At 38.8% G+C, this 25553-nt stretch overlaps 2 protein-coding genes and 3 non-coding genes across 6 annotated transcripts; 4 read left to right on the forward strand and 1 right to left on the reverse strand.

The window, feature by feature from the left end:
• Nucleotides 1-1862: 1862 nt before the first annotated feature.
• lrsam1 (leucine rich repeat and sterile alpha motif containing 1) lies at nt 1863-14578 on the reverse strand. Of its 2 annotated transcripts, XM_056267402.1 has the most exons (25): nt 14464-14578; nt 14080-14158; nt 13871-13927; nt 13671-13715; nt 13503-13580; nt 13360-13428; nt 12650-12734; nt 12268-12389; nt 12042-12132; nt 11761-11870; nt 11613-11642; nt 11406-11528; nt 10738-10877; nt 10552-10596; nt 8011-8081; nt 7663-7762; nt 7246-7333; nt 6998-7072; nt 5317-5397; nt 4939-5034; nt 4559-4657; nt 3621-3752; nt 3433-3502; nt 3139-3308; nt 1863-2594 (listed from the first exon to the last, which is right to left on the reverse strand). In XM_056267402.1, exons 2-25 carry the CDS (start codon nt 14149-14151, stop codon nt 2472-2474), a joined length of 2172 nt encoding a protein of 723 aa, XP_056123377.1. In that variant the 5' UTR covers nt 14152-14158; nt 14464-14578; the 3' UTR covers nt 1863-2471. The 2 variants fall into 2 exon arrangements, with proteins under 2 accessions (XP_056123377.1, XP_056123378.1); XM_056267403.1 differs by lacking the exon at nt 5317-5397.
• A 120-nt stretch (nt 14579-14698) lies between these two features.
• rpl12 (ribosomal protein L12) lies at nt 14699-25261 on the forward strand. The gene is made up of 7 exons (XM_056267429.1): nt 14699-14863; nt 16984-17057; nt 17321-17419; nt 17499-17580; nt 24686-24772; nt 25020-25132; nt 25221-25261. Exons 1-7 carry the CDS (start codon nt 14827-14829, stop codon nt 25224-25226), a joined length of 498 nt encoding a protein of 165 aa, XP_056123404.1. The 5' UTR covers nt 14699-14826; the 3' UTR covers nt 25227-25261.
• On the forward strand, nt 17124-17251 carry LOC130101652 (small nucleolar RNA SNORA65). The gene has a single exon (XR_008809019.1). It is a non-coding gene; the product is annotated as a small nucleolar RNA SNORA65 (small nucleolar RNA).
• LOC130101651 (small nucleolar RNA SNORA65) lies at nt 17666-17792 on the forward strand. Its single transcript, XR_008809018.1, has one exon. It is a non-coding gene; the product is annotated as a small nucleolar RNA SNORA65 (small nucleolar RNA).
• Nucleotides 24827-24953, forward strand: LOC130101653 (small nucleolar RNA SNORA65). Its single transcript, XR_008809020.1, has one exon. It is a non-coding gene; the product is annotated as a small nucleolar RNA SNORA65 (small nucleolar RNA).
• Nucleotides 25262-25553: the final 292 nt, after the last annotated feature.

Here is a 25553-nt window from a genome sequence, read left to right on the forward strand (position 1 = left end):
CTTGAAACTTTGCATTGTTCTTTTTTGATCATTGTTACTGACCTACTGGTCTTGCAACAAGAAACTGACTGCTGTGTGTAGTATAAATATAAGTGTGTGTATATACTGTATATGTAACAATAATAATAATAATTAATAATAATTCGTTACATTTATATAGTGCTTTTCTGGGTACTCAAAGCGCTTTACATGGAAGGGGGAATCTCCTCAACCGTAATGTGTGTGTGTGTGTGTGTGTGTGTGTGTGTATATGGATTATAAAAGTCATATACAGTTGCAGTATGCAAAAATAGACCTCGTAATTATCAAAGGACACTAGAACACATTGTCTAGCAGGTTTATTTTGCAGATGTGTGACAGGAGTGATAACACACTCTTAATAATGAACAGGCACTATTTCAATGGATGTGATTGGTTGGGTACAATTATAAAAGCTAAAAATACATATAATAATACAATATATTATGAATATGCAGGGAAAAAAGGAAAACATGTAATGGCAGCATGTATGTGGTAAATGGATGTAGCATTGAGATTTAATCTCACTTAGTCATCACAGGTAAGGTGACATTTGTATAGTAGAAATGACCATACAAGGTATCAGTTCTTATAAAATAAACGAAGGACGACTACAGTGTGCAGGTTAATAATAACCTGCCATCAGAGGGTAATTTATACAGTAACTCCTACTATTACTATGTCTAGAAGAGTCGTTTTTGGTACATTGTCATGTACTGATTGCACATTCTACTAAAAATTCTAAAGCTTTCATCATGTTTTTTTCTTTAATGACAAATACGATTTGAGCTGCACAGCAAATAAAAGACATATTTGTCCAGTCCAGTCCATACAGCATAACTGAAGCACACAAAACACACAGATTAAAAGTTTCTGATGTGAATTATCATGCTGATAAACACTTCAAGATCATTTCTTGAAATATAAATGAATATGAAATAAAAATGAACATTGTTTCACCTACAGGCATATTATTATTATTTTCTTTCATTCTGCACATTTGACAAGAGAAGCAGACTTGCATTTAAGAGCACTTGGATGAAGACAGAAGTACACAGAAGTGATTTTGGAAACACTATTGCGTGCGTGCAATACTTGAAGTCGCTGACAATGGTTAGTTGACAGTGACTGGCAGAGCTTTTGTGAGGTTGAATGTTTTGGGAATTATATAACAAGTACAGTGCCTTTAGAAAGATTTCACCTTCAAACTATTATTTCCTATTCTGCTGTGTTGCCAAGTCAGTTTAAACCATTTAAATGTAGACGACTCAATTCTGTAAATCAAAAAAAAACAAAAAAAAAAACATTTGGATTCACATTTATACTAAAAATGTCAATCTTAAAAATGACTTTAACACCCTGGATTGGTTCTCTCTGGTGGCACTGCAGAGTAAAGGTCCGTTCACACCAAAAACGAGATGTATAAAGATAACTATAACCATAACTTAGCATCCACACCAACAAACGACAGTGTTCTGTTTATTATAAGCACGGCACACACTGCAGTTATGTCAGCTGCCACATTAAATGTTTGAGCTCTTTAATTTGGGGTGGATTCTGATTGGAATTCTGATTGCAACACCGTGCACAGGCGTGAATCCCGCGATATCAGTCTTTGATCTCACCGCGAGATACACTGATCCACTGCGAGAAGAGAGATCTATCCGTCTTGCCTGCACTTTTTGCACTCCTCCCCTCACTGCAGCCGCCTACTCTTGCATACATTTCAGGCGAGGCAAGGCGCATCTCAAACAAGCCTATTTCTTTCCTGGTTCGGTTGAAACACGCCCCATAATCACAGCCCAATGGAGCGGTATCAGACTCACATTCTGACTAGAATCTGAGTATGACGACGTCAGGCTAGTGGACTTTCCTATTCTCATAGAAATAGAACGATTCAAACTTTATAGTTATTGTATTTGATGTGAACGGCCCTTAATGTTGATGCAGTTTGATCCTATTGCTCGACGATGACACTAGAACAATATTGTGGGCATGGGGGACTGTGGGGTGTGGATGAAGATTTAGCTTTACTATGGAGAACATGCAGATATTTAAAATTTAGTGGGAGGGGGAAAGAGTTGACATTAAATACAGAAAAGGCACAAGTGCTTAGAGCAGATACATCAAGGGCAATACTAAGACTCAACAAGTCAATATATTATAGTATATCTATTTTTTTTCGTTTTTTTAGATGAACCGTTACCAAATTCTTTCTTGCTGTTAATTTATTGGAATGTGACCAGTTTATGATGAACAAATGGACAAATGTCTTGCTGTATATGTTCCTCTTTGATTGGCTAGTTGTAGCAGTAGTGGAAGAGAAAATCCAGTAACTTCTAAAGTGCTTGAAGGTTCACAGACGATTTCATGCAGCAAATGGGAGGAAGGACCAATACGACATGTGAGGTATGATCCTGACCATGGAAAGACTCGGTGGACGTTCGTCGGCTTCAGCCATGGTAAAGACGGACACGCTGAGATATAGAAGCACGGCACAGAGGGCAGGACTGCAGGGCATCGCTGCAGGTCTGGCAACAGCATACGTGTCCACACGGCAGGAAGATCACATGTGACTACACAGAGCAGAACAGGAGAGGAAATTGAGTTGGGGTTTTTTAAAGCTGAAAAGCTAAACTGTAACAGCTGTATTCATTACAAACCATACTAATAAGTTAATATTTCTTATAATAAACTAATAGTTAATTAGAAGGTTAATGTTTCATTTTATAAAAATATTTACACTACCTTTCAATCGTTTTGATCAGTAATTCTTTTTAAATAAATGAATAGTTTAATAGACGATAAATAAACAATAAAGACTATATTGTTACAAAAAAATCCATTTTAAATAAATACTTTCTATTAATAAAAATGTATATGTAAATGTAAATATTTTTAATTGTAATATTTCATAATATTACCGTTTTTACTGTATTTTTATAAAATACAGACTTTGTGATTATGAGATTTCTTGCAAAAACAAACAAAAATAGTACAAATGTATAATTTAATGTCTTCACTTCTAAATATTTATTTGAATACTTTAGCCACTTTTTTAATTCAAATTGTTACTATTTGCATTAATAATTAAGCTTTTAAATGAAGGGAAGGCTTTACCTCATGTTCCATGCACACCACACACTCGGAACTGCTAAATCTATCAGGACCTGGGGCAGTGGGGGTGAGAGGGGTGTTGGGGGTCAGTGGAGGAGTGAGCTGCTGTTGAGGTGGGGCACTTGGAGTGGATGGACCAGCTTCCTGTATCTCTTTCGCTGTTTTAGGCAATGCTGAAGGGACAAAAATGTTATGATACCGCTATCACTGAAAAATAAAAACACTGAACAGAATTTACAAATTTCACTAAATTAAAAATAGTACTGTATGTCCTCAAGGGAATATGTTTGCTCTTACGGTCAGACAGAGTGCGTTCTCTGGCCCAGTGGAGAAGAGCTTTCTGCACGCCAACCTCACTGATCCCCAACTGTAAAAAAAAAAAAGCGGAAAAGAAGTTAATGAAAGGTCATTTTAATGGACATAAATCTCTGATGGCACACACACTTTCAAAAATGTGTTGAAACACAAAGGGAAAGATAGCAGACCTTCCTAAGGTCCTTGGCGGTCATGTGTCGCAAGGCCTCAGCTGTGATTCGGTGGTGAGCTATGATTGGCAGGTAGTGTTGAGCAGAGAGTTTACACAGCATATTCCCCAGATCCCTATCCACAGCCTCTTCCTGAGGAGAAAGGAAAGGACAGCAAAGTGTCACTAGGTACGTTTACATGGACACCTTTTGGTTCAATCGGAATGAAATCAATCCGATTGATGAATACGAACACGGTGTGTTACATGAACGATAAATAAAGTAATCGGGTTGATGTGTGCGTTTATATGTCAAAAGATTTAAATTGGAATTGATTTTTTGACATGCGCGCACTGCACGAATATGCCGCTGTTCGTGCATAACTATTCTCCTCTATTGGTTCTTTATTTGTTTTAAACAGCAGACTTAATATTTATCCGTCTCTGGTCATGATTTGGAGATGATGAGCACGAATTCCGTTGTGCCGTGCTGCTTATATTTATCACGCAGTAAAACCCCGCACCCAGAACCAGTTGTCCTTGGATGATAATCTGAAACAAGGACTGGAGGGACATTGTCCTGCTCCACTTCACAGACGCTGAGTGAAATGAGAATTTTAGAATATCGGGAAACTCATTTATAAGACACTTTATTCAACAGGAAGAACAGCTCGTTCTGTGAGTCATATGTCATTACGCTATTTCAACGTCATTGCACATGCGCAGTCCTTTCAGTTTCGGTTTTCAATCCGATCAAGTGTTTACATGTTCTGTTGATCGGATTACAAAAGGAGTAAACCACCCCTTTCAATCCGATCGAAATTCCAATCGGATCGAGCTCAATCGGATCGATTAAGGTGTTTACATGAAGGTTTTTTAGTCCGATTATAAGTGTCCATGTAAATGCAGCTAGTGATTTTGTGATTTGAACACAGGATCCTGTAGAAGAGCTGCTCTGACCTGCATACGCAAAGACAGCGGTTTAGCATCCAGGAGCCTCTGATATTGAATCATCCAGTAGTTCTGCTGATTGGATTCGCTCTTCTGCTCCAGCTCCATCTAAAGAGCAAAGAAAAAACATCCTTAGTGTCATTTCTGATACATTTTGTAAAAGTCCTAAGCAAATATAAACACTATTGAATTATCATGCCATTATTTGAAATACATTTTTGCATGGGGTTTTCAAATTCTGTATTTTTTTCCTACACAGAATAACAAATATACAGACAACAGAAACATTTGCATCAAATGAAAATTCTAGAATACTATTTCCCAAATTAACAAAGCTCCAAGATAGATAGATAGATAGGTAGATAGATAGATGGTCCAGAATCACTCACCAAGACCAGCTTGAGCTCCTCCTCCCTCTGGTCCTTCTGTTTGAGTAACTGTTGCAGTAGGTCACTCAAAGCGGTCCTCTGGTCAGCCAGCACCTCCTTCCACACACACACAGTGAATACAGTAAATACACACACTCAAACAACACAAAAGAATCATACTCCCAGAATGCTGTGATAACTCATAGAGGTATTGTGAGCATGATACTTAAACAGGAATGGGATGAAATGGCTAAGTAATCAGAGAGAGAAAGAGAGACGCAAAAACAAACAAGAAAAGTGACGTGCAGCAACAAACAGTGACGGTTACTCCTCTCTACACTCCACAGCATGATGAAGCACTGGAAGGAAAGCACCACATCATCTACTGCTGCTACGTACCTGCAGGTTCTCAGTGTCCAAATTCCTCCTCTTAACCTCCAGCTTTGTCAACTGCAATAACTCTGCCTCTATGAGTTTAATCTATGGATACAAGCATACAGTGGGGGTGTGAATGGCCCCATGGAGACATGATAAAACAGCCATCTTTTGGGTTCTGCATCCAATGAGAGGTGGGATGTGAGAAGCATGGGCTGACTGAAACCAAAAAAGCTTTTAATGGCTAGAATGACTACACAAGACCATCTTACACATTATTACTTTATAGACCTTATGTAGCCCCGCCCCTTTTCAGCACTGCGCTCATTGTGTTCTGTTCTGTCTTCCGGTTTGTATTTTCACAGCAACCTTCCTGGTCTGCTGACATTTGTTATGACATCCGCTTCAAACAACAATGCTCATAATAAATTTCATCAACTCTACAATAAGTAAATCGAGTTTCTTGAGCACTAAATCAGCATATTAGAATGACTTCTTAAGAAACATATGACACTGAAGACTGGAGTAATACATAGTGATAAATTACATTGGTCATAGTCTTGTCATTCGTTTTTTTGGCTTCAGTTTAATTTGTAGTCTTGGTTTTCCTTGTCAGTAGCCGCGTTTCCATTACCCTTCAAATTGCGCAAATTGAAATTGAGAATTGAAAATACGCACAATGGAAACACGTCAATTTCGCTTTATCGCAAAAAAGTTTTTACGCTCGCATGAGGTGGGTTTTCAGGCAATTCGAAAAACAAATATTTCGCAAAAGTGGAATGGAAACAGTTTTTGCGCATTTACAGTCACCTGACTTAGAAGCGCGGTGTGTTTGGACAGAATACGAGACAGAGTTCTTTATTAAATTCATAAAAGAAAAAAGAATTACAGGAAAACTGGATTCTAAACCTCAAAGAAATGTCACAATCAAGACCTCGGAGCAGAAATGAGGGAGAAACACAGAGAAACACCTTATATGAGCTGCTCACAGTATAGGCTTCTTTCGTTGCCATTAACGCTTGGATAACACGCCACGTCTCCTCCTATTATTAATAATAATAATGTCTAGTGCGGTGGCTCTGATATATATAAACCTACCAACGTCTGTTGCCATGATTTTTGGAATGACTGATCGCGAGAGGAAAAAACAACCTTTTAGTCGCATAACATCGGTTAATGGAAACGCCGTCAATTCGCAATAGTTTTTTATCGATATTTAGAAAAAAATCGCAAAAGTTTTGTGCAAATCTGTAATGGAAACGCGCCTAAAGTCTTGCCTGTGTTCTAGTTATCATTTTTAGTTGTTATGGTATCTGATTAGTTCCCACCTGTTCCCTGTTTTGTTAATGATCTCCCTATTTGTATTTAAGGCCTCAGTTTCCTCAGTTCTAAGTCTTGCATTAAAAGTTACGGTCGTAGTCTTATTTCCCAGAGTGTTTATTAAAGTATATGTGTATTATTATTCGTCAATCTGTGTCACACAGCTTTTCCTTTGGACTGTTTGATATTTTCAAATATACTGTATTAGAAAACAGTTATTTTAAATTGTAGTAATATTTTACAATAGTACTGTTCTTATTGTAGTTTTGATTAACTAACTGCAACCTTGGTGAGGATAAGAGACGTCTTTAAAAAACATTGAATCCCTGAATCTGTAAGGGTCTTATTGGCTCTTGGATCTTAAGGGAAACCTCAATCATCATACCTGATTACGAATATAAGCATGCACACTATCCTTCTGAAGCTGGAGGGCTTCAAAGGCGGCCTTCTGCATTTCCTCCTGGAGAAAAAGAGCCAATAAAGGTTAGTTCATCATTTTAGAGCAATGCACCACCTGTACTATTTATAGTAGTTCATTAATGTATTTTGCCTGTGGAGTGGATGGAGTGCAGAGTAGTTTTTAATACAGAATACAGATCATGTACATTGTAAGTTAGTAAATTGAATAGTTACCTCTTGAAGGATCTGACTAATGGCTTTGCTTTTGTCTAGCTGCTGCAGGGATAACACTTGGTCAAACTTCTTATCCAAACTGTCCAAACTAAATGAGGAAAATGATTAAGAGATTAAGAAAGAAGGAAAAATAGGACTGTCTATTCACCGGACAATCAAGCATTGCAGTTTAATTTTCTTTATGAACAAGCAGAGCATTGACATAGTAAGTGAAGGATGTAATCTCAAAATCAGAGAATGTGTCTTTGAAATCTGTTCACATGTGGTCACAAGTGATACTTTTTAGATGAATGTTAATACAGAGGGTAAACCACGAGTGATCTGATCAACAAGACGAATGTTGATACCAGGTGTAAACAGGGTCAAAAGGGTCTGGACAGAGTTCAAAACCATATGTATTGGTAGGAAGTGAAGCACCTCCTGCAGGTCTCAGACACCAGAATCTGCGTCTTGGCTTCCCTGGCCTCCTGCAGTAACCTTAAAGAGCAGCTCTCTGACAGCATCCTCTGCATGGCACCTGCGAACATGTATATATAGACTTACATAGACAGCAGAGGAGTTTAAAAAATACTGGGGGAAAGAGAGGGGGACTGGGACTGGGACTGGGACATGATGCAGGTATGAGTCAAACTACAAGTACTAAACATGTCTGAAGCATGTCACAGCTCTGAGAAATAACAAAGATTTCTAATGACTTGCCAACTAAATATTTAATTATGGAACAATATGGTAATTTTAGAGATAAATGAATTTTCTAAAACTCACCTGCCACTTCCTTCTTCCTAAGAGAGTTGGCTTCTTCCTGTGTGATGGCAGCAAGGTGTTCCATTCGTATGCTAAAAACAACAACAAAATATTCATAACTGTATCTTTATTTAAATAAATACAACATCAGGGTAAGTTTAAGATATGACTTCTATATACACTACTGTTCAAAAGTTTGGGATCAGTAAGATTATTTTTATAGAAATTATTACTCTTATTCAGGAAAGAATGCATAGCATAGATTAAAAATGACAGCATAGACATTTATCACGTTATCCCCCAAAAAATCTATTTAAAATAAATGCTGTTCCTCTGAACTTTATCTCTACTTTGTTTCCACAATAAATAAATAAAATTAAGCAGCACAACTGAAGAAATGTCACTTAAGCAGCAAGTCAGCATATTAGAAGGGTTTCTGAAAAAATCATGTGACACTGAAGACTGGAGTAGTGATGCTGAAAATTCAGCTTTACCATCACAGGAATAAATTACATTTATTATACATTAATATATTAAATAGAAAACCGTTATTTCAAATTGTAATAATATTTCACAATACTACTGTTTTTACCGTATTTTTTATCAAATAATTGCAGCTTTTGTGAGCATAAGAGACTTCTTTCAAAAACGTACAAAAAATATTACTAACCCCAAACTTTTAGTCTGCATATATAAACAACTGATTCTGATACAGAACTAACGCCGACTTACAGATACCGACTTAAAGTAACGCTTAAAGTAATGCCAGGTCTTTTTGACCCGTGGTGCATTCCCCGTACAATGACGTAACTCACTGCTTAACTACATAGTATGATCAAAGTCCCTTTAAGATATATATAAAGTCTTTTGTACGATGCATCATTGAAGAAATCAAGTAGCTAGTCACGACTGTTTCCCGAAACCGTACTTTCACAAATTTGACGTTCAATCACGTTGGTTAAAGGGTTAGTTCACCCAAAAATGAAAATTATGTCATTAATGACTCACCCTCATGTCGTTCCAAGCCCGTAAGACCTCCGTTCATCTTCGGAACACAGTTTAAGATATTTTAGATTTAGTCCGAGAGCTTTCTGTCCCTCCATTGAAAATGTTTGTACAATATACTGTCCTTGTCCAGAAAGGAAATAAAGACATCATCAAAGTAGTCCATGTGACACCAGTGGGTTAGTTAGAATGTTTTGAAGCATCAAAAATAAATTTTGGTCGAAAAATAACAAAAACTACGACTTTATTCAGCATTGTATTGTCTTCCGGTTCTGTTGTCAATCCACGTTCACGAGTCCGCAGTGACGCTGTGGTGACGTAAGACGCTGCTGACGTGTATCTGGTGCGTCCGTGTATTCGGGTTTAAATAAATATGGCTGGGCAAAAAAATGCAAGTCTTCCTCTGTGTCAAAATCCTTAGACATGTTTGCGATAATTGTTTTGTTTACAGCGTGCCTCAGACTGCAAACGAAGCTTGGCCGCACCAGATTACACGTCATCAGCATCACTGAACGCGGCTTGACAACAGAACCAGAAGAGAATACAATGCTGAATAAAGTCGTAGTTTTTGTTATTTTTGCACCAAAATGTATTTTCGATGCTTCAAAACATTCTAACTAACCCACTGATGTCACATGGACTACTTTGATGATGTCTTTATTTCCTTTCTGGACAAGGACAGTATATTGTACATACATTTTCAATGGAGGGACAGAAATCTCTCGGACTAAATCTAAAATATCTTAAACTGTGTTCCGAAGATGAACGGAGGTCTTACGGGCTTGGAACGACATGAGGGTTTGTCATTAATGACATAATTTTCATTTTTGGGTGAACTAACCCTTTAATGATGTCACGCAGGTGGTGGCAGATTTTTCGCTATGAATTACGGACATGCCATCTGAGTACCAATTCTCATTTTTCTCAGTTATTTTGTTTTATTTCCAGATTCAATCATAGGCTCGTTATTGCATACTAGCGCAAGTACACACATGCACACTCTAAATACATATTTAAATCTCTTGACAAACTAAAAGACGTAATTGACATTTGTTTATATTCGAAATAAAATTTAGTATAGATTGTACTGAATGTCAGATTGCTTATTTTGCTCAAGATAGAGATTTATTAAGATCACATGTCATACAAACAAGAAACTCAGCTTCTAACCACAGGTCAAGAGTTGTCGTTCCAACCACACAACTTTGCGATGATGTTTGCGAATATTCGTTAGAACTATGGTTAACTATGGCTGATAACAATGGAACTTGCAACCATAGTTGGCTAACAATGTTTTCAGGAAACGCACCTCTGATCTCCAAAAATACCGTAATGTACCCGTAAACGCTGAACTAATATGGGTTTGGTCAAAAGCGCTCTGTGTGCTGTAACGGCACCACAGCAGTGGCATTGCTCAAACAGCTCAGTACTTGCAGTAACTCTGGATTTCTAAAGTGGTGCCATTAGATAGAGCGAAATTCACTTAGCAAGAGCTGCATTGATGGAAGGAGCCCATACTCCATTAGAGAGTTCGACCCATGTGTAATATCTACTCACCGGTCCATCTCAAGAGCTTGCAGAAATTCAGCACTCTTTGCCTGTCTGTAATCAAATGAGCACAAACACACAATAAATAACCACCCATAAACTACACAATAGTCATGGACTTAGCATGATTAAACTGACAGCAATAGCTAACAGAAAAGCAGGAAATTTCAAAAATGGTTCACATTGTGCCCTCACCGTTTGTTATCAAACAGGAGGTCAGAGATGCGGCCCATGATAACGCTCTCTGCCTGGCGTACTTTATCCAGCATTTTCAGCCTTACTGCATCCTGGGCCTTCTGCTGCTGAGACACACCTAACTCTAACCGTTCCTGCTCCTGAGAGACAGAAAAGCACAAAGAGGTGTATTTTTGTTAGCTAGATAGGTGTAGTGACTGAAAGAAATAAACAGTTTTATTCAGTAACAATTTTATTTCATTCAATGTTACATTAAATTGATCAAATGCATCAGTAAAGACATTTATAATGTTACAAAAAAAATTCTTTTTCAAATAGATGCTGTTTTTTTAAATTACTTTTTTCTTATTCATCAAATAATCCTTATGATTTCCCCCAAAAATGTAAGCAGTACAACAGTTTTCAACATTGATAATAATAATAAATATTACTTGAGCACTAAATCGGCATATTAGAATGATTTCTGAAGGATCATGTGACTCTGAAGACTTTCAGTGAGAATAGAAAATACTGTAGTTATTTTAAATTGAAATCATATTTTACAATATTAGTGTTTTATTGATTTTTAATCCAATAAATGCAGCCTTGGTGAGTACGGAAGTGTAGCTCGCTCAAATGTGTTACATTTATAAACCAGATAGTTTTGACTCTAAAGTCAAAATGGTTACCAATTTGACAGACATCAGGACGTCCTCTTTACGGGAGTTGTTGAGGAGGAGGAGCTGAGTGTGTTCTCTCTGTTTCTCTTCAAGATCTTTCTCAAAGGTCAACTTTTCCAGCTGTTTCTGCTCCTAGTGGAGAAACAAAAAGTGAGATGTAAATACTACTTCACTGGACGATCCAACAATAACAAAAAGAAACTAAACCAAACATACCTTTCTTTTCTCATAGTCCATGAATTTGCTCTGCAGTGTCAGAGTGGATGTAAGAGAACAGCAAGTCATTATTACATTAACAGAAAAAATGCCACAGCAACACTTTTTAGGCACTGTATGAAATGAGCGATAAATAGTGAAGACTGACCTGCCAGGCTATCTCCTCACCATCAACACAATCCACCTCCTGCTTCCCTCCATCATGCTCCAGCACAGGCAGAAGATACTGGGATGGAGGGCAATAATCCAGATCCATCTCTAAACCACATCAAAATGAATTATCAACAAACCAGATGCACAGAAAGACCTTGTTCTGTCACAACGGACTGCAGGTTAATATTCAATCTTGCGCATAATCTGTACTGTATACAATCTGTATTTATTGGTCTGCACTCTGCATCTAACCAAGCTATAATAAAAGATCTGTACCTGAGCAGAGGTAGCGCTGCACTTCCTCTGTGCCACCCGTGCACACTGACGCAGGTGGATAGCTCATAACCTGTGCGTCCAAGATCAAGCTCTGCACACCACATATAAACATACAGACATAACTATGTCTTTGCAGTGGTCACATTGCCTATAAGCTTGATATGATACTACACAAATATGCTCCAAAATCTTTATCTGAAGTGGGATAACCATTTAAGATACCTACTTCCAGAGTCCGAACACTGGCCAGTTCTTTGGGTAATTCTCTGATGCTGTTCTCACTTATGTCCAGTGTACGCAGGCTGCTCATGCGACCCACAGACACAGGAATCACAGTAAGGCAGTTCCCTGTTAGCATCGAAACATTTTGTTCATTTAAGTGGTTTAGGCTTTTATTACCATTTAGTTTGAATTCAAATGTGCCTAAAAAGCCCAAACTACACTCTTCAACAGAAACCTCAAATGAGTGTCAAGTTCTTACTAGCTTTTTGAAACAGGTTAACAACTGTCTGGAATCTACCACAGTGCTCTAATGAAGACATTTAAAACATTTACATTAATGAATACAATTTTTTTTCCAAAGATATGCAAAAAAGCACTAAACAAACCTTTCACATTAAGTGTCTGTAGATGTTGTAGATCCCCTACAGAGTCTGGCAGCTGTTTTATGTGGTTCTTCTCTACATTCAGAACCTTAAAGCAATAAATATAAATGACACTAATGATCAATAAAAAAAATTGTTTAAAAGAAAATTCATGCCCTAGAAGATACACTACCGTTCAAAAGTTTGGGGTTGGTTCAATTGTTTTAATGTTTATTAAAGAAGTCTCTTATGCTCACCAAGGCTGCATTTAATTGTTCAAAAATACAGTAAAAACTGTAATATTGTGAAAATTATTATTACAATTTAAAATAACTGTTTTCTATTTTAACACATTTTAATATGTAGTCCTGTGATAGCAAAGCTGAATTTTCAGCAGCTATTACTCCCTTCTTCAATGTCACATGATCCTTCAGAAATTAATCTAATATGCTGATTTGCCGCTCAAGAAACATTTCTGATTATTATCAATGTTGAGAACAGTTGTGCTGCTTTTTGTAGAAACTGTGATACATCCCCCCACCCAAAAATGCAGTAACCCCAATCTTTTGAAAATGAGTGTAGTCCATGATAGCAATATATATAGCTGTCATTATATAATACATTTTATGTGTGTATTGACCAATCAGCATCCAGAACAGTATTCTGTTTTCAAGTGTCATATAAGAAACAATTCACATCATCAGCTTTGTTCATATACAATAAATATACTGTACCTGCAAGGACAATAGCTGCCCGATGTCTTCAGGAAGTGATGTGAGCTTATTTTCATGCAGATCCAGCACCTTAATGGACACACAGAGATGTTGGCACTGGAGAGAAGTTCAAGGCGGTTATGTGCTCAATCAATGTCTCTCACCTTTAAGGTTGCTAAGGCACCAGTGCAGCAACCTTTAGGAACAAGTGACCTCAGGTCATTTCCATGAAGAATTAACACCTGCAATGAAAGTGGAAACTGCTGTCAAAAGTCTGTTTGCTTTGACCAACAACAGTTCAGAGAAAACAACCCTGCAGTAAACTGACTCACTTTCTTCTGGAGCACTTTACACATTGAGAAGACACTAGAGGGAACCTGCAAACATGCATTTAAAATATGTAAAAACTGTTGTGACACGGATGGAAGCAATCAGGTATCTTGCAATAACTCATCCTCTTTCTGTTTTTTGGATGAAAATTTCTCCAAAATGTGAATAATGAATGTCATTCATTAGGGTTTGTGTAATTCACCTCTGTAAGTTCACAGGCAGAAATGTCCAGAATATCATCAGCACCTGCTTCTTTAGACTGCACAAAACATAGGCATGCGTGTTAGGGTCTGAAACAGTGCATTATGACAGTAGGATGTTGCTAAAAAAAAAGAGGCACTGCTGATACATATAATCTCTAACATAAGCAAATGTGGGGTCGTTGCAATGTAAATACAACTAGAAACTTACCAAGCAAAGCTGGTACTCAAGGCGTTTCTTGGAATCCACACTGGGTTTCTTCTTTTTGGAGAACAGAAACATCCTGGGGCTAGCGAGATTTTGTTTGTCTAGTTAACTTAAAACCCCACAACATCCACAAAAGCCACTGGATGTTAGCGTGACACTTGACTGACAGACTGTGGTGTTGACAATCCCAAAGAAACAGATTGGGACAGCATAAACAAATTAAATTAGGACAAGAACGCAGAAATAAAAACGTGAAATTACAAATTATAATCACTCGAGATTAATAAGACTATACAATAACGTTACTTCGTTTTCATTATAAATTTATGGATCATGGATATTGAAACCAATCGAAATGAACGATATAAATAAAAGGATATAAGTTACCTTACGCGAAACGAAGAATATATGCCGTCAGTGCGATTGCTAAATTCTTTTGTCAAAACATGGGCTCCTTCAAATGTTTCAATATCGATTTATTGTCCCTTGTTGCCTTGTATACGGAGGTACACACACCAGGAACAACTTCTCGGATGTTGTGAATGACGTAATGCGTCGCCGCAGTGTGAAAGGTTGCTCAGCTCTCGCGATACTTCGTGGCCTTTATATTCGTGGCCCAACGCTTCATCTGTCCTTTCCTTTTTCACTTTGGTGGTGAAGGTGCAACAATTTTCGGTCGTCCCGAATTCGGGTTCATCCGACACCCTCACTAATTCAAATTGAACTGAGCTCAACTTCATCTGGTACACAATGCCTCCTAAATTCGACCCCACCGAGATTAAAGTCGGTATGTCTGGAATACGGTAACCCTTTGACTGATTTCTGATTGTGTGTGAGCGGCCATGCCTGCGCGTAGGCCTCTCGCGTGCTGGTGCTAATAAATTAGTAGGGTGCAAATTGAAAGCTTTTCCTGTCCATATATAGTTTAGTTGAAGCTTTTAAAATAAATATTTGGATGTACAACATGTAATTCAACTGAGAGGCGTGAATTTTAAATGCTAGAATGCATAGCGTTTTTAGGAATACTCGCTGTAACTTTAGTTAACGTTACCTACTCCGTGCACGCGGAGTTTTGAACGATTCGATTTGACATTTTGAAATGTGTAAAACATTTGCGTGCTGTGGTTTGACCGCTCTCTGGGATATTAAGATTCACGGGTAACGTTAAGTGTTCACGTGCTGCTGAACATCACGAAGCTGTAGCAGCTAACATTCTTCTCGGCATAACATATTTGGTTCAATTTGGACACTTGAGTTTAACTTTACTTTTCTTCTTTTAAACAGAATAATGGTCTGTAGTGTTTCTTTTCCTGCTCTTTATATCATAAAGCAGCCTCCCGCCACTGTGCTAGTCTGTTAAAGGGATAGTTCGGCCAAAAATGATATTTAAACCATGCATTACTCACCCTCAAGCCGTTCGAGATGCATATGTCAATCTTGTTTCAGACGAACACATTTTCAGTTATTTTAGAAAATGTCTTAGACCCTTCAGTGGATATAATGTGAAGCAATGGGGTCCACCTCCTTCAAGTCCCAAAATGTGCATATATCCTTCACAGAAGTCATCCATCCGGCTCCAGGGGGATAAACGAAGGCCTTATGAGGGTAATCCGTGCGGTTTTGTCGTAAAAATATACATATTTAAAACTTTATAAATGAAAATTTCTGACTTCCGGCAACGATCGATGCACGTTCACGGGTGATGTTTTGCTCTGCTCTCTGGCTGCGCGGGCGCGTTCGTTCTACGTCACGACGCTACGTCCTCCCTCGTACGCCGACTTCCATCACCCGTGGACGCGCGTCGATCGTTGCCGGAAGTCAGATATTTTCATTTATAAAGTTTTAAATATGTATATTTTTACGACAAAACCGCACGGATTACCCTCATAAGGCCTTCGTTTATCCCCCTGGAGCCGGTTGGATTACTTTTGTGAAGGATATATGCACATTTTGGGACTTGAAGGAGGTGGACCCCATTGCTTCACATTATATCCACTGAAGGGTCTAAGACATTTTCTAAAATAACTGAAAATGTGTTCGTCTGAAACAAGATTGACATATGCATCTCGAACGGCTTGAGGGTGAGTAATGCATGGTTTAAATATCATTTTTGGCCGAACTATCCCTTTAAAGTGTCTTTGTACAATCCAGTGGAGGCTTATAGTGACCCAGCTCTAGGAAGCAGGGTGGCCCCAATCTAATGGGCAACTCTGTGCCGAAAGACCTGAAACAAACTGCTAGTCAAATTTTAATATATATATATATATATATATATATATGCGCTAAAATTTGACTAGGTAATTGAGGTCAAATTATAGCATTTGCAAATGTGTTTTTACCCATCAAGATTATGTAAACGTATGCACTAATTAGGGAAGGATAAAACATTTGAAAGTTTACAACTATTTAACTTATGGGTCTGGTAAAGCAGAATGACAATGCATACCTCAGGGTTATGAGGGTCTTGACATTTTTGGTTATCTTTGTGATGTCTGATGGAACTAACGGGCGTCTTTCCTATGTAAGCGTACAATGGTGTTAATATAAGCCATGATGAATCTTATTTTCTTCAGTTATTTATCTGAAGCATATTTTATTAGATTGTGTTGGGTTTAACCCCATGATAAACATTTTATTCCAATAATCCTTCTGAAGGTATTTCATCCAAGTTAAACCAAATGTAGTTTTAGTGTATGTAAAGAGAAAGAAAAGTAGTTCTTTTCTAGAAGTTAGCATGCTTAAATACCCCGCCACAATTAATGATGCACAATTCTAATCAAGTTAACTTTTTTTTTTACAGCTTATATAAATATAGGGCACACGGATTTCTGAGAATTGTTGAATAAAAGTACACTAAGGCTTTGTCTCCCCCCCCCCCCCCTCCCCCCCCCCCCCCCCTCCCTCCAGTGTACATGAGATGCACAGGTGGAGAAGTTGGTGCCACTTCCTCGCTGGCCCCCAAAATCGGACCTTTGGGTCTTGTAAGTATTGCCACAAGTTTGGTCTGTAGTGTTTCTTGTCCTGCTCTTTATATCATAAAGCAGCCTCCCGCCACTGTGCTAGTCTATTCAAGTGTCTTTGTACAATCCAGTGGAGGCTCATAGTGACCCAGCTCTAGGAAACAGGGTGGCCCCAATCTAATGGGCAACTCTGTGCCGAAAGACTTGGAACAAACTGCTTGTGTCACAGAACATTGACTCTGTTCCATGCTGTATGCTCATCTTTCATTCTTGCTTTCCTTCAGTCCCCTAAAAAGGTGGGTGATGACATTGCAAAGGCCACCGGTGACTGGAAGGGCCTGCGAATCACTGTGAAGCTGACCATCCAGAACAGGCAAGCAGCGGTAAGCCCTTGGAAGTCTGTATTCTGGCTCTTGAGGTCATCTGGCCTTTAGACACTTACAGGTTTTGTTGTTGCTCCAGATTGAGGTGGTGCCATCAGCCTCTGCCCTCATCATCAAGGCCCTGAAGGAACCTCCCCGTGACAGGAAGAAGGTCAAGAACAGTAAGTAGCTTTTACACCACCTCAATACACTGTTGTAGGAATCGTGTCTTTGTGTGTTCTGACCTTTTGTGGTTATTTCGAGCCTCCCGCCACTGTGCAAGTCTGTAAACGTGACTGTGTACTGTCCAGTGGAGGCTCATAGTGACCCAGCTCTAGGAAGCAGGGCTGCTCAACTCTATGGGTGACTCTGTGCCGAAAGGCCTGGAACAAGTTTTGTTGCATTTCTTGATCAAAAGTCACAGTAAAAATATTTGTTTTGCTTTTCTAAAAAGAACTGCACTTATGAACTAAATATCCTAAAAAAAAAAGTTATACAGCACAACTATTTTAAGTCTGGAGAAATGATACTGCAAATTCAGCTTTGCCATTTAATAAGTTACATTTTAAAGTAAATTAAAATTGGACAGTAAAATTTTACTACTGTGTTTTTGGTCAAATGCATTTGTTAGCATAAGACTTGTGCATTAAACATTAACCCCTGGTTTAACAGACAAAGGTGAAGTCTTGTCCCAGACTACAATGCATGTTTTAAAGGTGCACTGTGTAATATTTAGGAGGATCTGTTGACAAATGCAATATCATATACACACCTATGTTTTCAGTGGTGTAAAAAAAACATTGCATAATGAACCATTGTTTTTATTATCATAGAATGAGCCATTTCTATGTACATACACCAAGTCCCCTTACATTTGAAAGTCTTTTTGTGCTGACATGTTTCTACAGTAGCCTTAAACTACTACAGAGCGCGTTTTCGTCACTGTTGTTCTTCATGCAAAGAAACTAGCTAAATTCAGCGAATAAAATACTGACACAATGATAAACGAGTAACAATAATATTCGTAATAACATTGTTTTACTGAATTAAGTAAACATAATTTCATAATGGATCTTTGTAAAGAAACCTCATTGCTTAACTGGCTACTCTGCTGTCTCAATGACATCTTTTCCTGTCGGCCACCGTAACTTCTGTTGGTTGCAATTCGCAACCTCACCACAAGATGAGACTAAAAATTACACCACCTTTTACTGAAAGCAACTTACACTGGAATATCTTCAAATATGTCAGTGCCTTTTTTTTTTTGTCTCAAGATGCACATCAGTAATGTTTTCTAAGGCATGTTTAAAAAAAGCTACTAAAAGGGGTACTTCACCTCTGGAAAGATGAATGTGTATTTAAAATGGGTCATTTATGTAGAAGAAATGTGAAATTATTTTTGAATTTGGAGCTTTCTAGACTGAGAAAAGCCAGAAAATGTATTTTTGGCTTATGTGGATGAGGAGACAACTCCCAGAATGCACTTGCTTCACTGCCCTAGGAGGCCACGCCTACTGGTAACAGAGCGCAGTAGTTAAACAACAAGTCTAGGCTACTAGTGAGTCTCCGTGATAAGTCTGCGCAGGATTTCGAGATTGTCCAGGATTTGGCTTTTGCGTTCTACTGTCGCCATTCATTGTTTACTATGGCGAGCAGGACGAGACTGAGGGCCGCGGGAGAACAGCGCGAGGCTGGTGGCGTGATTACTGATAAGCGACATCTGTGAGACGCACCGGTCTCGTATCTCTCACGGAGGAGCGGGAATTTTCTTAGCAATGTTAAAACGCACATCAACCGATCAGTTGTTTAGCGTTCATGTAAACCCTACATTCAGATTCACCAATCGGAATGAATTCAGTTAGATTGAAACAAAGTGTGCATGTTAACAATGAATGGCGACTGCAGAAAGCAAAAGCTGAATCCCGGACATGTCCGGGAAAAAGAGGATGGTGAGATCCCACCCTCTATGGGCGGGTTGAGAACATGCGGGACAGCCCCTACTACTGGCTGTAGTCTTTAGCCTCTGGCCAAAAAATCCTCAGATGACGCAAAATGGCTTTTTTTTTTTGCGTCATCTGAGAATTTTTTCCAGACAAAAAATACATATATCGTCTCAGGTAGGCCGTGAGACAAAGGGTTGATTGGTACCATTTTGAGGGATTAAACTGCATGGTGATTTTTGTGTAGGTATATGACCCTGTATTTGAAAAATGTGTGATGGCATTAGATTCAAGGTAGTTTTTGGTTACGGAGGATGATTTTCAAACATATGTCAAGAAAAAGGAAATAAATTTTAAATTTTATAAATAATAATTAAATTTTTATAATACCTTTTTTTTTTTTTTTTTTTTTTTATATATATATAATTTTTTTTAAAATAAATTTGTAAAATTATAAAAGGATAAATTTTTCTCTCTTGTAGTCACTGAACACCTTACCTTGAGGTAGGATGATATAAGTGTTGATTTCTAATGAAAGCTACCATGGATCGGATGCTATCACACATTTTCCAACACTAGAGATGTGTACCTTCATGAAAATCAAAAAGAAATTGAATCCCTCAAAATGGTACCGGTAGCCCAAATTTGGGGTCCCGTCTCATGGCCTAAGGGGGATATGAAGGTGGAAAGCACGGTAATTCGAAAATACTACAGGTTTTGTACTAATACAAAGCTTAATGCTAAATCCAGAAGTGATCAACTGATTGATCAATGATAGTTCCAAGATGGCGCCACAGTGCAGACGTGTTTCTGTTTGTCTTGTCTAATGTTCCGTCTAAGATTTTTAAATAGTTTTTAATCAGTCTGGCTTTCCATATATTTTACGGATCTAAGATTTTTATTACCTAACTGAATTGAACTGCAGTCAGAGGTTGGCCTGTTGGCTAGCTTGCAAACTAGCTATTGACCATTATTTGCCTCTGCTAGCGGTCCTTTCCACGGTTTTGCCTGCATCAGCTTTTGGTTCGATCTGTGTTGGTCGGTCTGTGCAGTGCGCTACCGAACTGGCGCTTGTCACGTATCGGGTTGTATTCCCTCTCGCATCGCTGGATTTACTGATTTCATCGCAGCTTTACCTTGTCGGCCTGCCTGGACCTTCTGTTGTCGGCGCGGAGCCTTACTGAACTACTGCGGCTGATCTGCCGGCGTGGTCGACGAGGTTTCAACTGTTGCCCTCGGCTCACTAGCCGCGGCCATCGCAACTTTACCTTGCCGTCCTGCCTGGACCTTTGTTGCTGAGCTACTGCGGATGATCTATCAGCGTGGACGTTGAAGCTTCGTCCGCTATTCCTCGGCCTGCTAGCTTTGGCTACTGCAGGCTTTTCCTAGTTGGCTTGCCTGGATCTTCTGTTGTCGGCGCGGAGTTCCGTCGGGCCGCTGTGGCTGATCTGCCGGTGTGTGTGATCGTCGAAGTTTCATCCGTTGGCCTTGGCCTGCTAGCCCCCGGACTGCTGGCGCTCTGGGTGTAGTGCCTTGTGATCTTTTAGTGCAGTGCCCATTGAACTGTTGCATCGTTGCTGCTATTCAGATGCTGATAACTCGGCTTCACTATTAATGCTTGCAGGTCTGTTTATTTATATGGTATAATTTGGTATTTTATTTGGTATTTTGTTTATTTTGTTTATCTGTTTTGCCCCTTTTCTTATCTAAATATGCTTTGTATGTTGTTGTTTAGGTTAGTTATTATTGTTTTATTTTATTGTAGAGCCTCTAGTCCTTCTAAACAAGTCTCTGATAGCTCCTTTGTTTCACCCCCCACACATGCAGAAACTTTGCCGGGTTTAACTGGTGTTTTTAGAGATGCAATTTCTCTCTTTATTACTCAACGCCTGGGTCTTCCTCCATTGAACTCAAATTTTAATAAACCCTTGGCGATATATTATGCCTTCAATTTACCCTACCACGTTCGGAAATCTGTTCCTATTATTCTTTTTACCCAGTGTACTAGAAGACCAGTTCTGAAAGTGCTTAGTCGGACACTTATTTTACTTCTTCTTTGTTCCTCTGGTGATGTAGAGTTAAACCCAGGTCCTATAGTCCCCAGTATTTCACCTATTTCCCAGGCGCTTTCATTTGTTGACTTTTGTAACCGGAAAAACCTTGGTTTCTTGCATGTCAACATCAGAAGCCTTCTTCCTAAGTTTGATTTATTAACTGCTTTAGTACATTCAACTAACCCTGATGTCCTAGCAGTGTCTGAATCGTGGCTCAGGAAAGCCATTAAAAATTCCGAAATTTCTATTTCTAACTACAACATTTTTCGCCAAGATAGAGCTACCAAGGGAGGCGGAGTTGTAATCTATTGCAGAGATAATTTACAGAGTTCTGTCATACTGTCCAGGTCTGTGCCCAAACAGTTTGAGCTTCTACTCTTAAAAATCCATCTTTCAAGAAATAAGTCGCTCACTATCGCTGCCTGTTACAGACCTCCCTCAGCTCCCAGCCATGCTCTGGATGCTATATGTGAATTGATTGCCCCTCATCTTTCTTCAGAGTTTGTGTTGTTAGGGGATTTAAACTGGGATATGCTTAATGCACCGGCTGCTTTTCAATCTAGGATAGATGCTCTCAATCTTACACAAATCATTAATGAACCTACCAGGTACAACCCTAAATCCGTAAATGCGGGTACTATCATTGATATAATTCTGACTAACTTGCCCCACAATTATTCCTCATCTGTTTTCGACCAGGATCTGAGCGATCATTGCTTAATTGCTTGTGTTCGAAATGGGTTTGCGGTCAATCGATCACCCCTTTTTATTGTCAAACGTTCCTTAAAATATTTCTGTGAACAGGCTTTTTTATTCGAATTGTCTCGGGTGTCCTGGAAGGATATTGACCTTATTCCGTCAGTAGATGATGCCTGGTTTTTCTTTAAAAGTACTTTTCTCACCATATTAAATAAGCATGCTCCTTTTAAAAAACTGAGAGTTAAGAATAGATTTAGCCCTTGGTTCACCCCAGATTTAGCTGCTCTTAACCAACATAAAAATATCTTGTGGCGCACTGCATTAGCATCAAAAAGTCCCCGCGATATGCAACTTTTTAGGGAAACAAGGAACAAATATACACAATCTGTTAGAAAAGCAAAGGCTAGTTTTTTTTTAAACAGAAACTTTCATCCTGTGGTACAAATTCCAAAAAGTTCTGGGACACTATAAAGCTTATGGAGAATAAGAGTATCTCCTCCCAGTTGCCCACTGCATTAAAGCTTGGAAATACTGTTACCACAGATAAATTCATGATAATCCAAAATTTTAATACGCATTTTGCTGTGGCTGGTCATGCTTTTCATTTGGCTACTCCTATTTCGGAGAGCTTTGTACCTCCCGCAGCAACTTGTTCAAGCCTTCCTAATTTTTCCTTTACACAAATCCGGACAGCTGATGTTTTGAAAGAGCTGTTAAATCTGGATCCTTACAAATCTGCTGGTCTTGACAATCTGGACCCTTTCTTTTTAAAACTATCAGCTAAAATTATTGCAACTCCGATTACCAGCCTATTCAACCTTTCTTTTGTATCGTGTGAGATCCCTAGAGACTGGAAAGCTGCTGCGATCATCCCCCTCTTCAAAGGGGGAGACACTCTAGATCCAAATTGTTATAGACCTATATCTATCCTGCCATGTCTTGCTAAAATCTTCGAATTCCAAGTTAATAAACAGATCACTGAATATTTTGAATCCCATCGTATTTTCTCTGCTATGCAATCTGGTTTTCGAGTTGGTCATGGATGCACTTCAGCTACGCTTAAGGTTCTTAACGATATCATAACCTCTATTGATAGGAGACATTACTGTGCTGCCATCTTCATAGATCTTGCCAAGGCGTTTGACTCTGTCAACCATCGTATTCTTATTGGCAGACTCAACAGCCTTGGTTTTTCAAGTGACTGCCTTGCTTGGTTCTCCAACTATTTCTTAGATAGAGTTCAGTGTGTAAAATCGGAGGGTCTGCTGTCCAGTCCTCTTGCAGTCTCTATGGGGGTGCCCCAGGGATCAATTCTTGGGCCGACCCTATTTTCTATATACATTAATGATATTGCTAGTGCTGCTGGTGATTCGCTGATACATTTGTATGCAGACGACACCATTTTATATACATCCGGCCCCTCTTTGGATTGTGTGTTAATTAATCTTCAAACTAGTTTCAACGCCATACAATACGCTTTTCGTGATCTCCATCTGCTTTTAAATCCTAGTAAGACTAAATGCATGCTTTTTAATCGAACATTGCCCATAGCTGCTAACCAAACTACCATCACTACCCTTGAAGGGGTTGATTTAGAATATGTGGACTCTTACAAATATCTAGGAGTGTGGTTAGACTGTAAACTTAATTTTCAGACTCACATTAACTATCTCCAATCTAAAATTAAATCTAGAATCGGCTTTCTTTTTCGTCACAAAGCATCCTTCACCTATGCTGCCAAATATGCCCTTGTAAAACTTACCATCCTACCAATCTTTGATTTTGGCGATGTTATTTACAAAACTGCCTCCAAAACTCTACTTAGTAAACTGGATGTAATTTATCATAGTGCTATCCGTTTTGTTACTAAAGCTCCATACACTGCTCATCACTGTAATCTTTATTCTCTTATTGGCTGGCCCTCACTATATACTCGCCGCCAAATTCATTGGCTCCAAGTCATCTATAAGTCCTTATTAGGCATATCTCCGCCCTATCTCAGCTCCCTGGTAACCATAGCGACATCCACACGTAGTATGCGCTCTAGCAGGTATATTTTACTGGCTGTCCCCAAAGCTTATACTTCTTTTGGTCGCCATTCCTTCCAGTTCTCTGCTGCTTATGACTGGAATGAATTGCAAAAATCCTTGAAACTAGAGGTTCCTATTTCCCTTACCAATTTTAAGCATCAGCTGTCAAAGCTGTTTATTGATCATTGCACTTGTTTATAATATATTCTGCTCTTGTACATGGATTGGTTTATTGATTGTATGCTTATTTATTTCTATGTGTTTCTCTGTGTTGTTGTTATCGTCGCACTGTTTCGCTTTGTCTTGGCCAGGTCGCAGTTGTAAATGAGAACTTGTTCTCAACTGATTTTACCTGGTTAAACAAAGGTTAAATAAAAATAAAAAAGTGTCCCTTTAAATGTCCTATTTGAACTAAGGCCTAATCCTGGCTTAACCCAAGTCCTGTCTGTGAAACCAAGTTTTACCGACCCCGAACTTTTGAATGGTAGTGTAGATTGGTATTAGTTTGTGACTAGCATATTCTACATCTCCTGATGTTTGTATCTTTTTTTTTCCCTCTTTTAGTTAAGCACTCTGGAAGCGTCACTTTCGATGAGATCGTCAGCGTTGCCCGTGTCATGAGGCCACGATCTATTGCCAGGGAACTTTCTGGTTTGTATTTATCCAAATTGTAACAGTGCTTAAGCAATATTGATCAATTAGCCTCCCGCCACTGTGCAAGTCTGTAAAAGTGGCTCTGTACTGTCCAGTGGAGGCTCATAGTGACCCAGCTCTAGGAAGCAGGGCTGCTCAACTCTATGGCTAACCCTGTGCCAAATGGCCTGGAACATGTTATAACTAGGCATGAATGAGTTGTTGATTTAAATGATGGCACAAAGTGATCTTTTCCTTTGCTTAGGTACCATCAAGGAGATTCTTGGCACAGCTCAGTCTGTGGGCTGCACCATTGATGGTCGCCCTCCCCATGATGTCATTGATGACATCAACAGTGGCAAAGTTGAGTGCCCAACTGTAAGTATTGAATGCCATTTTATGCTTAAGCATTTAAATGTTTTGCCTTTTACTTGTTTTAACTGGATGTTTTTCGTTTTTCTTGCAGGAGTAAAAAGAGGATGGAAGACAAATAAAACTGTTTGATAAAAGTCCAAGTGTTGTGATTTGTCATCTCTGGCATTTGATGGACCCTTTTCCCAGATTGTATGCATTTTAACGGCTATTAGCATTGTAAATCCATTGGAAAGTTATTTAAATGTACACTTATAAAACTACACTTTGTATTACATTTGCATCAAATGACAAAGTTAATGCTGCTGTGTGGGTGTTTCTAATGCAGTGGGAGTGATGGAAAAGCTCATTATCAACCTTCCTGTTTTTTTCCGCTTTTATATTGTGAAAACAATATTGTGAAGTTTTTCTTTTGCTATTTGAGCAA

The sequence above is a fragment of the Rhinichthys klamathensis genome, unplaced genomic scaffold, assembly GCF_029890125.1.
Source record: "Rhinichthys klamathensis goyatoka isolate OS25496 unplaced genomic scaffold, OSU_Roscu_1.1 h1tg000259l_1, whole genome shotgun sequence".
In the NCBI taxonomy this organism is placed as follows: domain Eukaryota; kingdom Metazoa; phylum Chordata; class Actinopteri; order Cypriniformes; family Leuciscidae; genus Rhinichthys; species Rhinichthys klamathensis.

Bases quoted from the DNA above. Each gene is read 5' to 3' on its own strand.
- lrsam1 (XM_056267402.1), bottom strand. From the start codon at position 14,151: ATGTTTCTGTTCTCCAAAAAGAAGAAACCCAGTGTGGATTCCAAGAAA. The intron at 3,503-3,620 runs GTCTGCTATCTT...TTTTTTTTACAG, and splicing joins CCGCCAAGGACCTTAGGAAG to TTGGGGATCAGTGAGGTTGG. The intron at 2,595-3,138 runs GTAAAGCCTTCC...TGCTCTGTGTAG, and splicing joins TGGTGTGCATGGAACATGAG to TCACATGTGATCTTCCTGCC.
- rpl12 (XM_056267429.1), top strand. From the start codon at position 14,827: ATGCCTCCTAAATTCGACCCCACCGAGATTAAAGTCG. The intron at 17,581-24,685 runs GTAAGTAGCTTT...TCCCTCTTTTAG, and splicing joins CAGGAAGAAGGTCAAGAACA to TTAAGCACTCTGGAAGCGTC. The intron at 24,773-25,019 runs GTTTGTATTTAT...TCCTTTGCTTAG, and splicing joins TATTGCCAGGGAACTTTCTG to GTACCATCAAGGAGATTCTT.